Source organism: Tiliqua scincoides, chromosome 2 (assembly GCF_035046505.1).
Source record: "Tiliqua scincoides isolate rTilSci1 chromosome 2, rTilSci1.hap2, whole genome shotgun sequence".
NCBI classification, from domain to species: domain Eukaryota; kingdom Metazoa; phylum Chordata; class Lepidosauria; order Squamata; family Scincidae; genus Tiliqua; species Tiliqua scincoides.
The window spans coordinates 220,081,709-220,095,259 of NC_089822.1; the positions used below are offsets into that span (position 1 = coordinate 220,081,709).

Here is a 13,551-nt window from a genome sequence, read left to right on the forward strand (position 1 = left end):
AAATCAGGAGGTTGCACATACACATCATGGCTTGTACCCCGTAATGGATTTTTCCTCCAGAAACTTGTCCAATCCCCTTTTAAAGGCATCCAGGCCAGATGCCGTCACCACATCCTGTGACAACCTTGATGAAGGTAGCTAGGCACATTTGGATCTTGTCAGTACCTGGATCAGGGACCACCTGAAAATCCAGTGGAAACTGGCATAAGGAGCTTTCTCAGTCAGTTAAGAATGCCCTTCCTCTGCCAGGGAACATAAACTCCTTAGCAAAGTGCTCTCTCTCTCATACAATATTTAGTAAGAGGAGAGTAACTATCTCTAATCGTCCCAGCACAATTTCCCTCCAGTGACCATTTGCTGATGTCTCCCTTGAATTTCTTTTTAGATTGTAAGCTCCTTTGGCACATTCTTTCTGCTATGTAAACCTTCTTGAGAACTTTTCTTTAACTGAAGTGGTATAATTTAACTCAGTAGAAGTTTAAGATCAATGGATGGATCTCTTGATCAAATCCAGATGCTCTCTTGTAACTGTGAAGAATGCAGACACTAGAGGCAAGCAGGTATCATGCAAAATTGCCAAATGTACAAACCATATTTGACTGATGCAGAACCATATCAATTCAAAACTTTTGAAGAGTTTAAACCACAGGATTTGCATGCAGAAGATCCCAGGGTCAAAACCTTTTATCTCTAATGAAATGGAGCTCAGAAACAGAATGGAGAAAGACACCTCCTTGAGCATTAGGTGAGCTGCAGCAAGCCACAATAATGATCTGGAGATCAGCGCTTCCTAAACTTCCCCGATCGGTGATACCCTTCCTCAGTGCTTGATCCCAGAAGAGAATGGCAGTGATGCGTTTTGTGTCATGCAATGACATCACCAGCCACTTGCTTCCAGGTTCGGCAAACAGAAGAAATTCTAAAATCAACGATAAGCAGGCCAGAGCAGGCTGGCAGGTTTTTCAAGTGCATGGTTTTCCATGGTCTATCAGCTGTGCTGAGCCTCCAGCCACTAATTTTAAGCTCATGTCACAGTCTTGCTGCTGGGCAGTGGGCCTCCCACGATACCCTGGGAAGTGACTTGCAATGTCCCAGGGCATCACAAGGCACAAATTTGGAACCAAGGGTCAAGATGGACCAATGGTCTGATTCAAAGGAGCGATATATGTTCCATGTATGTAAACACAGGCATCCCCTGGATACCGCGGATACCAGAAACTGTGGATAAAAGGGAACCCAAACTTACTGTTTTGAGAAGCATTTAAGTCTCTTCTTGGGATCTTCCAGCAGCCTCTTCTGAGTCACACCAGGCTGGAGACCCACTCTACTGGCCTCTGCATTTATCAGAATGATCCACACAGGTGACCAGAAGTGACTTCTAGTCAAACCGGAAGTTGCGTTCGTAACCCAAAAGTCGCTTCCAGACACTTCTGTGGGACATTCCGAGGCCCACAGAGGCCAGTAAAGTGGGTCATTGTTCTGGCACGACCTAGAAGAGACCCCTGGAGGCTCCCAAGATGAGGCTGGAGTGCTTCGCAAAACAGTTAAGAAAGGGTAATGGATACCGGGGGTGCGGATATCCAGATCCACAGATACAGGGGACACTTGTATACATAGATCTATAATTTAGGATCACATATGCCCATGTTCCACTTGTGCTGCTTGCCACTGGCTTTCAACAGTTGCTTATATAAAACTACTTACTAAAAAGATATTAGTTTCAAGTATGCATTAATGCGGTTGTTGATGCCTCACCTCCAACATGTAGTCATATACTAAGCCTCTCTCTTCAAATGGACAGTCCCATTTGCCCACAGATGCTGGAACAGGATGTTGTTCTATTTTTCCTGCTAGAATATCCCTCAGAAAGGTATCAAACACAGCCCGACCATCACTATCACAAGTTCCACCAACCGACCAAACCAGGCAGAAAGCAAAAGAAGCCTATAAATAAATAAATAAATAAATAAATATTTAATTTGTTATCAAGGTACGTGCATCAACACACAATCATTTCATCTACTCGCCTATAAGTCTACCTCACAGATAAGACAAGGGCAGGTTTTGAGCTAAAAATAATGAAATTTTCTGTGACCTTCAGATAAGTCAGGGGTTAAACTTAGGGGGGTGTCTGACTAATTTTGTCTGATTTTACCAGAGGCCAGATCCTGAAAAATAACCTACCAATAATTGTTACCTAAGAACTGTAGTCTCTAATTTTTTTTAAAATATAGTAAAAGATCATAAGATACATTTTTATTCATTAACTTTTAAAATCCTGGTCTTCACAACCTTTTTGTAAAACACTATCAGAGTAAGTGTAAACAACATACCAGAAAAATCATTAAACAGAAATCTTGAGCCCTGGCTGACTTTTTTCTCAGGAAGAGAATAAAAGATTAACTTTGGCTGCAGCTGTCTTGAAGACTGGTCATCATGGAGAATGACTGCACTGTCATTATTTCTGCAGAGCAATGTGCCTGAAACAGCCCTGACCCCTGAGTGACCTCACAGACAAGGTGAGAAGGTGATTTACGCTTGATTTATTGGAAGAAATTCCTTACCTTATCAGCAAGTATCTATGGTAATTATGCGCTAATGGCATTTAATTTTAAAGTATTTAAAGTGTTTCCATACAGAAACAATGATGTTTTAAGTTTTAATATTTAAAATAATCTGCATTATGCCCCAATTTCTGAACATTATGAAAAAATTAGCTCCATCAGTTGAATGTGTCCAAAGAAGTATAATGAATTAAATAACTTTGACTACATATATCCAACATCCAACCAACCATAATCCATTTGTGGATGTTTTTATTGTTGGGATCCTTGACCACAGTTTCACAAAGCAACATTTCGAAGAGCCGAGTAAGAGATACCACATTATTACTATTGCTGGTTGGTACCAGCTCCTGTAGGAGAGAAAGAATAAAAGACAGTATATATGTGTGCATAGTGGACAACAGCTTTTACATTAATACACCAACATTTTACCCATAAGAATTCAAAGGGATGGTAGCCATAAATATTAATCTAGATCAGTGTTTCTCAACCAGTGGTACATGTACCACCAGAGGTAACTGAAGTGGTGTCTGGTGGTATGCACAAGACCTCTGGACACCTACTGCCCGGCAGTGAGACCAGCAACACAATACAACAAACAGTGGAAGGAGACTTTTTTTTAGTAGGCAGAGCTCCAAAGCGTGCTTTTCACGATCTCAAAAGGGAGCCCTTCCGTCCACTCTGAACCTCTTACTGCTTTATGTCACAACTGACCTACCTACCTGGAAGTAACCGGCGATGATGTCATTTCCAGTTACTTCTGGTGTTACTTCCAATTGGTGGAACATACAAAGTGGTATGGCGGGGGACAAATGTTGAGAAATGCTGATCTAGCTACAATGTTCAAGCATTTATTTAAGACAGAAAACTACTTTTTGTTTCAATTTGTCTCAGAGAAGTCGATTTTCCCCTTAATTACAGACCATTCTAACAAACAATCTTCTGTCTTAAAAGTCTATACAGTTTTTATTTTTTAATTACAGTGTACACTCCATAAAGATTATGGATGGTTGGCAACGTTCAGTCTCGAAAGACTATGGTATAAGCCTACAGCACCCGGTATTCCCAAGCGGTCTCCCATCCAAGTACTAACCAGGCCTGACCCTGCTTAGCTTCCGAGATCAGATGAGATCAGGCATCTGCATATCACAATGCATTTGTAAATATGCTGGGAACACAACAAATATTGTGGCATCTGATAGCTGTTGTTCACACAGTCCTTGCAATGTAGCTGTTGAAGTAACTATTTTCTTGAAAACAACATACCCCAGATTACCTTGCATTTTTTTTTACGAACTCGTAATGCAGGTGGTATTAACCAGTTGAAAAGATCTTGAAGAAGTTCCTGATACTCCTTTTGGTCCAGGGGTTCAGGCAGTGTGCTCAACCAAGAAGTTACTAGTGGCTGCCAGCCCAGCTGTAAAGGCTCCAGGTAAATCATACCACAACGACTGACTGTAGCTGGCTGCAGCAGGATAATAAATGTATTCTTAAAATCTCATTAGAGCTCTAACTTCAATTTCAGTTGACTATTCAAACTAGGTGATAACCTACCGAAGCCTGAGACAAGTCCATTGCTTCAAAAATAAGGCTCATCGGAGGTGACATCTGAATGATCTCCCCGCTCATCAAACAGAGCTAGAAAAAAATGGCCCAATTTAAAATAAAATGTGTGAGAAATGCAAATCCTAGAAAAACACACATTTGCTGTATCTCTTATGTACTAGAACAGGGGTGTCCAAACATTTTGGCAGGAGGGCCACATCATCTCTCTGACACTGTCGGGGGCCGGGGAAGAAATAATTTACAATTTAAAATTTGAATAAATTTACATAAATGAATATATTAGAGATGGAATATATGAATGAATGAAGGTCTTGGAATAGTTCAAGGTCTATAAAAGGCCTTGCACAAAGCAAGGCTAGCCTTTCCTTCGCTGCCACTGCTGCATCACAGACATGAAACAGCAGGGCAGGAGGTCTGGCTCAGTTGGTAGAGCTGCTGCCTTGTATGCCTGAAGATCTGAGGCTGCCAGTTCGAAACAACCGGAAGTACCCGAGAACTGACGACACGCTGATATACTGATGAGCTGACCCTAGGTGGCAGAGAGGAGTTGCCATCAAGTGGAGAGTGGGAGAAGAAGGGCCAGAGACAGGCCAGATCTGGAAGGAATCCAGCTAGAATGAGGAGTTCTATGAAAGACTAGAACTATTCAATTGTAAAAATCCCTACAGGGGTTTAGAACAGCCTGCCTATGTAAACTGCCTTGGATTAAAGTCTGAGGAGAAATCTGACAACTAAAGAAAGGCGGTATATAAATACCTGTACAAACAAACAAACAAACAAACAAACAAACAAACAAACAAACAAACAAACAAACAAACAAACAAACAGCAAGTAGTGGAGGGAGTCCTCGTCCCACAGCTCAGATGAGAGGTCGAACAGTGGCCCCTGGGCCAGGGATTGGGCATCCCTGTACTAGAAGTTGCCTTGTTGGTTCAACCCCAATATGAATTAGGGATGACAACATTTTATTGGAAAATCTGGACAAGTAAAGGCATAATGTAGTCTCATTTATGAACTCCCAAGCTCTCCTATTACATTTGTAGTAAGTTCAATCAAAAAATAATTCCTGTCCTTGCTAAATAAATTTGGAAACATGCTGGTGACACAATTTATTAACAACCACCTTCAGGTCATATGCAGCTCAACTGACACCAAGTTCACTTACATTGATAGGAGGCGCAGGGGGAGATACTTAGCACTTTATCATAGCCTACAATTTCTTTTTATCATCACTTAATAAAAAAGAGGAAGAACCAAACTTAGAGTCTTTATGGTGTGTGTGGAGCTCACAATCTGGCCATGCAGTTGAGTTTTCACACTTGTGTCATGCATCAACAGAAATATTTAAACCAATACTTCCCAAATTCCTACAAGGTAGTTGGGAGCACTGTAAGTGTATGTGGGGGAGGGGCTATGGCAGCAACATGATCCCCAGGATTGCTTTGCTTCTGAGGATTGGATTGTTTTTGTTTTACTCACCAGCCTCCAGCACTGGAGGCACTCGACTTCCTCTCGAGGAGGCACAAACGTGCCTTACAGCACATTTGCGACCCTCCTGGACCGGCGCAAGGAACTTTTATCGGTCCAAGGGTGCTTTTGGACTATACCCTTAGTTTTAGACATTACCTTTTTGTTGTCATCCAACACAGTGTTCATGCTCTCTATCCAAAGGGTATCAATAGGACCATCAAAAACAACCCATTTGCGATCAGGTGTCTCAGTTAAAGCAAATTCTCGAAAAGTGTTGGCAACTATGCCATCTGTCCACTGCAACACGGGAAAAAGAAATTTTAAAATTTAAAGTAATCAATCAAATGGACCTATTTCTGCTCTTCATTTAAATATTATCATTTGTTCCAGTAAATGTAAACATGTAAACAAGTAAACACGTAAGAAAAAATAAAATCTAAATTATGCGCGCACACCCAAAACTGCACCTATCCTACAGAAGCACCAAGTTTTCCTGACCTTCCTAGACCCCCTACAGATATCAATTTCCATGGATAATTGAATCAAGGGCCTCAAAGACCTCCTGGGCAAGACTGGAAGTGTCTTCTGGTCGTATCTGGGAGGTGTTCTGAGGAGCAGGGAGGCCTTGTTCAGACTCCCCAGGCAACAGACGGCCTCCAGAAGGCATTTCTGGTTTTCAACAAAATCAGGAAGTGCTTTCCTGAGCGTAGCCTCCTGCACCTCAGAATGCCTCCTGGACAAGTCTGGAAGATACTTCTGGTTGCATCTGGGCAGCCCTTTGAGGCATTCCAGACATGGGATCAGCACCCATATTGAGTCAAATCCACAGGTGCCAAACCCATGGATAAGGTGGGGGGCCCCACTGTACCTGCTCTCCTCATGCTAAAGTTGCAGAAATTATACTAGTCTGCCTGAAAATCACTATGATTTTTTGTCTCATTTCACAGTATCTGGTACCTAGAAATTCTTATAGGCTTGTTCCTGAGCAACAAGGTCCTTTCCAAATGCAGATGTCATAGAATAGGCAAAACATGCCAGAGCTAGAATAATGGGTTTGCCAAGTTCTGTTTAAGAAACATTTAGCTCCAGGACACCGATAGAATAGACGCATGAGAGACTTTCAGTTGTTTGAGATAACAAGTGAGCTTCCTGGCTCTCTGAGCTTTCTAAGCATTGTCGATGAAGTAAGCAAGTGTTGCATTTGGCAGGGGCAACAATGCTATTAATAAGCAGTGTCAACGTTCAAGGAGACACAAGGGCAAGTGCAATACAGGAAAAGGTAGTATATCTTTTCTTAGATCCAGTGGCGTAGCTAATGATCATAAAGCCCAGTGCCAAGCTCAAAATGTTGCCCCAGAAGTGATGTCACAACCGGAAGTGACATCACGCCCAGGTTTCTTAAAAAGTGAAAATTGGGAGGAACCCACCTCCTCCCCCCAGTAGCTCACCACCCACCTGCTCTGCTGCTCCCCCTAGTCAGTGGCATAGCTAAGGCATCTATCTGCTACCCAGGGTCAAAGAAGATTTTGTGCCCCCCCATGATAAAATCAAATTTAATTAAGGAAATAAATAAAAAATTAGCAATAAAGTTTTGCTAATATGAAGGGTGCAATTTATGGAAATGGGCTGCCAGTGGAAAAGGTTGGGAACCACTGCAGGAGATCCATGAATCCAATCCACCTTTAAGGTGGACATGAGGAGAACCATGTATCAAAGACACCTTTAAGGTGTCTGGTGTGTTAACCCAGAAACTCTACATACAACATACAACCCATAACACATAACTGAGAGTGTGCAATTCAATTCACAGCAGAGAGATGAGATATTTGCAACCTTTTTACTCAGAAGTAGACCCACTGCTTTCCATGGGTGTTATTTTAAGTAATGGTGCACTGAACTGTAGCCTGGGAAGGAGGGTCCCATCCTGGTGTTTCAAAAAACAGACCTGCTTTGCAAACATTTGCAAAGCAGAACCAGGCTACAGCAGAAGGAAGGAGAATAAAAGGTTAACTTTGGCTGGAATGTCCCTGGAAAGTAACTATAGCAACTAAGTTGGGATAAGTTCTCAACAGCTCAGTTGAGAAAGGAAACTGTTCAGAGTTGAAAGGCTCTGCCCTCTGATTGACCCGGAGATAAGGCGAAGTGATAATTGGAGCTTGATTACTTGGCAAAAATTTCACGTACTATACGTGAGTATCTACGGTACCTTTCCAGTGATATATAACATGATGGTATTATTCATACATACCAAGATTTTCATAATTTTGGCCACTAGTGTCAAGCTCAGCTTGTTGCCCGCCGAAAGTTTGATGCCCGGTGCAACTGCTACTCCCTGCACCTCCTTAGCTACGCCATTGCTTAGATAAAGAACTAACTTCTTTTCAGCAGAGTGGAGCACTTCGAATCATACCCTCACAGACCAAAACAGAGTGGCTCATAGAGAAGAAATCTGGATCAAGCACAGTGGTCCCTGGCACTAGGCATATTAACCAGATGGTTGCAAAGTTTCTTTGCATCTCAATCTTCTTCCAATTGACCTCCTTGAAGTCTTAATGAACAAGATGTTGGTGAGGTGCTTCTCCTGATTTCTAAAATGGAGCTGCACAAACACATCAAGTGGCTGATAAGAGTCATAACTGGAAGGCACATTTTGTGCAAGCTAATGTATATTAAATACATCACCTCATGAGATACTGGATCAAATCGTCCAAAAAGTTGACCCATAGTAATAGCCTTTGGATTCACAGTCCTATATACTACTTTTTCTTCTTCCCCATACCCACGTTGATTCATAAGGGAAAGTGTATCTGCCAACACATGAAGAACTTTGGTCTTCCCAGCAAAAGGCTCCCCTACAAGCATAAAACTGATACATAAAAAGTTAACATGAATGAACGTGAACCACGTATTAATCACAAGAGCAAGAAAATTCTGGACATGTAGAAACTAAGGAAGCACATGGCATTCTGGACATGTAGAGATTAAGGATGCACATATACATTTAGTTGCTACCAGTAGAGTCTAAACTTACATCTATCACCATTTACAAAATGCTCTCTGTTGGCACAAATTACAAACAACTAGTACAAGTATTTTCCTTTTCACTTCTATGAAATACAATGCTCTGTATTCACATAGTGACACCCAACTGGGTGCAAGGAACATTCCTCTCTCACAAAAAGTAAAAGTGTGTAAAGAGCTCCACACATCATGGCCACAATTTAGCCCACAGTTACATATTCTAAATCCCACTATCTAGGACAGGGGTGTCCAAACTTTTTGGCAAGAGGGTCACATTATCTCTCTGACACTGTGCTGCGAAAAAAAGAATAAATTTATATTTAAAATTTGAATAAATTTACATAAATGAATATATTAGAGATGGAACTTATATGAATGAATGACGGTCTCACGACAGCTCAAGGTCTATGAAAGACCTCGCGCAAAGCAAGGCTGACCTTTCCTTTGCTGCTGCTGCTGCTTCTCAGACATGAAACAGCAAGCAGTGGAGAGGGCCTGCAGCTTGTGTGAGAGGTCAAACAGTCAGCCCATACGCTGCGAGTAGTTGCATTGGGCCAGGGCGGACTCCAGCAAGTCTCCGGAGGCTCATTGGATACTGGGGGCTCCCTGCAGGCCTGACTGGGGGTCCCCAATGGCCGCAAATGGACCCTGGACCAGGGTTTGGGCACCCCTGATCTAGAATAAGACTTGAAATATGCATAACTAGATTGCAGCTCACAATCATGAAAATGATCATAAATATACTTACCCATGTCGAACTATCATCATTTCATAGGTTTGTATCATCTTTTCTACAAAAACTTTAACTGGTTGGCAATTATGTTTTTGACAGGCTTCATTTGCACACTCCAGAAAATCCTAAAATACAATTTTAAAAAACATTGATAACCTCGGATAAGTTGAGGGTTAAACTGGGGGGGAGGGGTGTCTGACTATAGATTGTCTGATTTTACCTGAGGCTAGATCCTGAAAAATAACGTTCCAGTAATTGTTACCTAAGAACTGTACAGTTTCTAATTTATTAAAAATGTAGTAAAGGATCATAAGATACATTTTTATTCTTTTTAAATTCTGGTCTTCACCACCTTTTTGTAAACATTATCAGAGTAAGTGCACTGTAAACGACATACCGGTAGAACAGTCGTTCCCAACCTGGGGTACATGTACCCCCAGGGGCACTCAACAGAATTTTCAGGGGTACTTGAAAAAGAATGGAACAATGGCAGAAAAAGGCAGGTAGCGCTCCAGAATGCCTTGCAATGCCTTGCAATGCCAGCAAGGCAGGAAGGGAGGTAGCTAGTTGGCTGTGAAAGCCTCACCAATAGCTAGTTTTTGGTCATCAATTCATGTATGAATCAGTGATTGAAAACCAGCATAGTAAAAAAGTTGAAACATTGTATGAAAAGTGATTAATCACCAAGAATTTCTCAGGACACTTCAGTTCTTCAAACAGATAAAAAAAGAAAATACTGTGATGAATACATGAAGTATGGGTTTGCATATAGAGGAGATGGGGGCTTATATTATTCATATTAATTACATAGCTAATATGAGGGGAACAATTTATAGAAATGGGCTGCCAAGTGGTATGCAAGTGAAAAAAGGTTGAGAACTACTGCAGGAAAACCATTAATTAAATTTTTCTTTAAGGTGCTGGATGTGTTAAACCATGCAACTTATAACACATAACTGGGGGTGTGCAATTCAATTCACAGTAGAGAGACAAGCAACAAGGAACGACTGTGAGCAAATGCAGCTGCACATAGTTGCAACCCTATTTACTCAGAAGTGGACCCACTGCTTTCCATGTGTGTCATTCTTAAGAAACTTAAGTTCACTGAATTGTAGCCTGGGACTTTCTTTCAAAGGGAAATGAGGATTACATCCTAGTGTTTTAAAAAAAAAAAAAGACATCTGCCAAGCATTTGCAAAAATGGTATGAAGCTGCAGTCTGCTAAAGAGAAGGAGGCTTGTTTGATTTCAAGGAAGTCTTGCTTTTTTCTTAGGAAGAGAACAAAAGGTTAACTTTGGTTGCAGCTTGCTGGTGGAGTGGTTGCCTGGGAGATTAACAGAGATTGCAGGGAAGATTGCCTCTAATTAACTCTGCATTGCTTCTCCTGATGCTGTGACTTGTTTGAAAAGCCCTGACCCTGAGTGACCTCGAAGATAAGGTGAGGTGGTGATCTAAACTTAATTTATTGGCAGAAATTTCTCGATTTATAGGTAAGTATCTAAAGTAGCTAGAAAGACTGAGGTGCCAATCCTAACCAATTTTCCAGCACAGATGCAGCTGCAATCCAGCCCCAAGGTAAAGGAACAAATGTTCCCTTACCTTGAGCAGCCTCCATGACTGCTTCCTCACTACAGGATACAGCCCTGTTGGTATGGCTGCATCAGTAATGGGAATTTGGATAGGACTGAGCCCTGAATGAATGAGAAATGGCAAATGCTGGAAGTGTTACTAGAGAACTACAAATTTACTCACATTGTAGTCAGCTTCAGGGAGTTTAATACCAGGGAATAAATCACTTGTAATACCCATAAACAGAGGTATGTCATGTGATAAAAATTTAGGCTCATTTACATCCTTGATTGAGCGAAGAAGCTGAACAAACAAGAAAGTAGAGAACTGTACTGAAAGTATATTCTCATTTATATCACAAATACTACTTTAATAATATTAAATATTATTATTTAATAATAAACAAGCAGTTAAAAACACATTTCCACAATACAAAGTATGTGCTGCTAGTTTTTTTTTTTTCCTTCAAATTTCTAAGTACTTTTTCAAATTACTAATTGAAATTATTGCTAAGGTAGAGAACAAAAGTAATATCTGCTAAGAGCTGAACTGAAGCCTATATCCAATCAAATGGAAACTCTGTGTGGGAACAAGGGAGGTGTGCATGGATGTTCCAAACTTCATAATGGGATATGACAAACAAGTGGTGTGAAACACTTAGGAAGTTTCCAGGCATCCGGGGTTTCAAGTATCACTCTGACACTTGCAGTATACTTGAGAACTGTGCTGAATACCATGCTAGTCCAAAACAGACTAGGAGAACATCCCCTGGGATGCCCTAATCTAGACCAAGACTGTGGTATGGGAGGGGGAAGAAGACATTAACCCTTAGTCTTCACCAATATTCCAATGTAGTTTTCCTCTTGGGGCAAACAACAGCTGCAAGGCATCCTTGATCAGAACCGGAATTGTAACAGGCGGCACATTTATTTGCTTGTTTAAAGTATTTTTTATCACATTTAGTGGCATAGCTAATGATCACATAGCCTGGTACCAAGCTCAAAATGATATCCTGGAAGTGACGTCATGCCTGGGCTTTTAAACAAGTGAAAATGAGGGATAATCCACCTCCTTCCCCCAGCAGTTCCCCACCCATTTGCTCTGCTGCCTCCCCCGCAGGCTTCCCCCATATTAACACCTTATTGGTTCCCTGCTGTATCATAATAACACCTAATTAGCTCTTGGAACAATCAGTCTCATTGGTCAGGTTTGAATAAACAAAATCCAGCTTTTTTCCATAATGCAGTTGTGTTTTTATTTTCTGGTTATTTGACTATAACTTTTGATAGAATTGGGATATTTTGACGCAGTTTGTTTCATTGCATTCTTCATTAAATGCAGCATTGAATGGTATATAACATGGCAGTATTATTTGAAAATACCAAGGTTTTCACAATTTTGGTCACTAGTGTCAAGTTCAGGTTGTTGCCCCACTAAAGCTTGAGGCCTGGTGCAATAACTACCCCCTGCACCCCCTTAGCTATATCACTGATCCCATCTTTTCCCTCGAATCAGGAAGCACCCAAGATAGCTAAAACTCTCCCCCAGACCATACTCCTAGTTAAAAACCCTTCCTCCATACTCCTGATCCAGCTTGCATCTCATCTCCCTTGTAGCTGCTATTTACAGAACAAAAACCAAGCATACCAGCCCTAAGAATCTGCTTAATGTAAAATAGAGTTGGCTCTAAAATAGCAACAAATGTGTAGCACTTGCTTTTGTATTATCTCTTCCATTTAACAGCCTGGTCCTTCAAGCCTCTGCAGGAGCTACTTACTGGATATGACATACAGTTCCAAGTGCTGCGGGTAACTTCTCCCTTCATACCAATTTAAGACCAGTATTCATTCAACCAGCATATATGTGACACTCTAGGTTTGCAAAACCATATAAAGACATCACTAAATTGAACTGAATTTGAACTTAACAAACGTGAAATGGAAAGACATCATTTAGATGACTTTGGGATTTCAAAAATGGAAAAACTATTCCAAAGTGGCTGGAACCAGATAACACTGTAAGGTATTACAACTGTCAAGATGCATTTGCCACTAAAATAATTCACTAATGTTCCACTTACCAGTATGTCTTCATTCTCTGCTGGGAATTTCAGTTTCAGATTACCAGCAGCTATTAATACAGCTTTGACTGCACGCATTCCATAGTCATAATGGAACTGAGATGAAAGCTGTTCTGAGCACAATCTGTAGGTCATAACTATTTTCACAGATAATGGCTTGGCATTGAGAAAGCCATAGGAGTAAAGAGAGATTTCAGCAATGAGAGCGTAATTAGGAACCATCATAGCCACTGTTCGGAAAAGGACCTGAAATGTGCATCAAAGGAAGTGTAAAAACTTTGTAACAACATGCTGTACAAGAGCATTTCAAGTACTCCACTAACAACAAAACTACAAAACAGGTAGATAACCATCCAGCAGTAGTCTTTATAGTTCTGCAATGCATATATCTGGTCTGCCCTTCCTGACCTACCCCAGTAGTGGATCTGCCCTCAGGGCGACCCAGGGCTGGTCCATGACATGCTTGTCCCCCCCCCGACATGCCGCCCCCCCTCCAGGATACTTACTGAGGCATACGGAGCATCGTCCAACATTCTGCAGCTGTCAAG

General features: G+C 41.3%; 1 protein-coding gene and 1 long non-coding RNA gene across 3 annotated transcripts in view; one reads left to right on the forward strand and one right to left on the reverse strand.

The window, feature by feature from the left end:
• Nucleotides 1-13,551, reverse strand: part of DNAH12 (dynein axonemal heavy chain 12) — a 122,565-nt gene that overhangs the window by 58,451 nt on the left and 50,563 nt on the right. Inside the window, exons 28-36 of the mRNA XM_066618473.1 lie at nucleotides 13,004-13,249; nucleotides 11,107-11,226; nucleotides 9,370-9,479; nucleotides 8,283-8,466; nucleotides 5,757-5,897; nucleotides 4,119-4,202; nucleotides 3,841-4,029; nucleotides 2,795-2,914; nucleotides 1,756-1,944 (exon numbers count right to left, since the gene is read on the reverse strand). Coding sequence (XP_066474570.1) covers nucleotides 1,756-1,944; nucleotides 2,795-2,914; nucleotides 3,841-4,029; nucleotides 4,119-4,202; nucleotides 5,757-5,897; nucleotides 8,283-8,466; nucleotides 9,370-9,479; nucleotides 11,107-11,226; nucleotides 13,004-13,249 — 1,383 coding nt within the window. The remainder of the gene's footprint in view (nucleotides 1-1,755; nucleotides 1,945-2,794; nucleotides 2,915-3,840; nucleotides 4,030-4,118; nucleotides 4,203-5,756; nucleotides 5,898-8,282; nucleotides 8,467-9,369; nucleotides 9,480-11,106; nucleotides 11,227-13,003; nucleotides 13,250-13,551) is intronic.
• Nucleotides 1-13,551, forward strand: part of LOC136642183 (uncharacterized) — a 62,232-nt gene that overhangs the window by 21,991 nt on the left and 26,690 nt on the right. The window contains exons 3-5 of one of the 2 annotated variants that reach the window (XR_010793972.1): nucleotides 2,471-2,519; nucleotides 3,873-3,996; nucleotides 10,628-10,792. This is a non-coding gene — a long non-coding RNA (uncharacterized lncRNA). The remainder of the gene's footprint in view (nucleotides 1-2,470; nucleotides 2,520-3,872; nucleotides 3,997-10,627; nucleotides 10,793-13,551) is intronic. The other variant, XR_010793973.1, reaches the window with a different exon arrangement.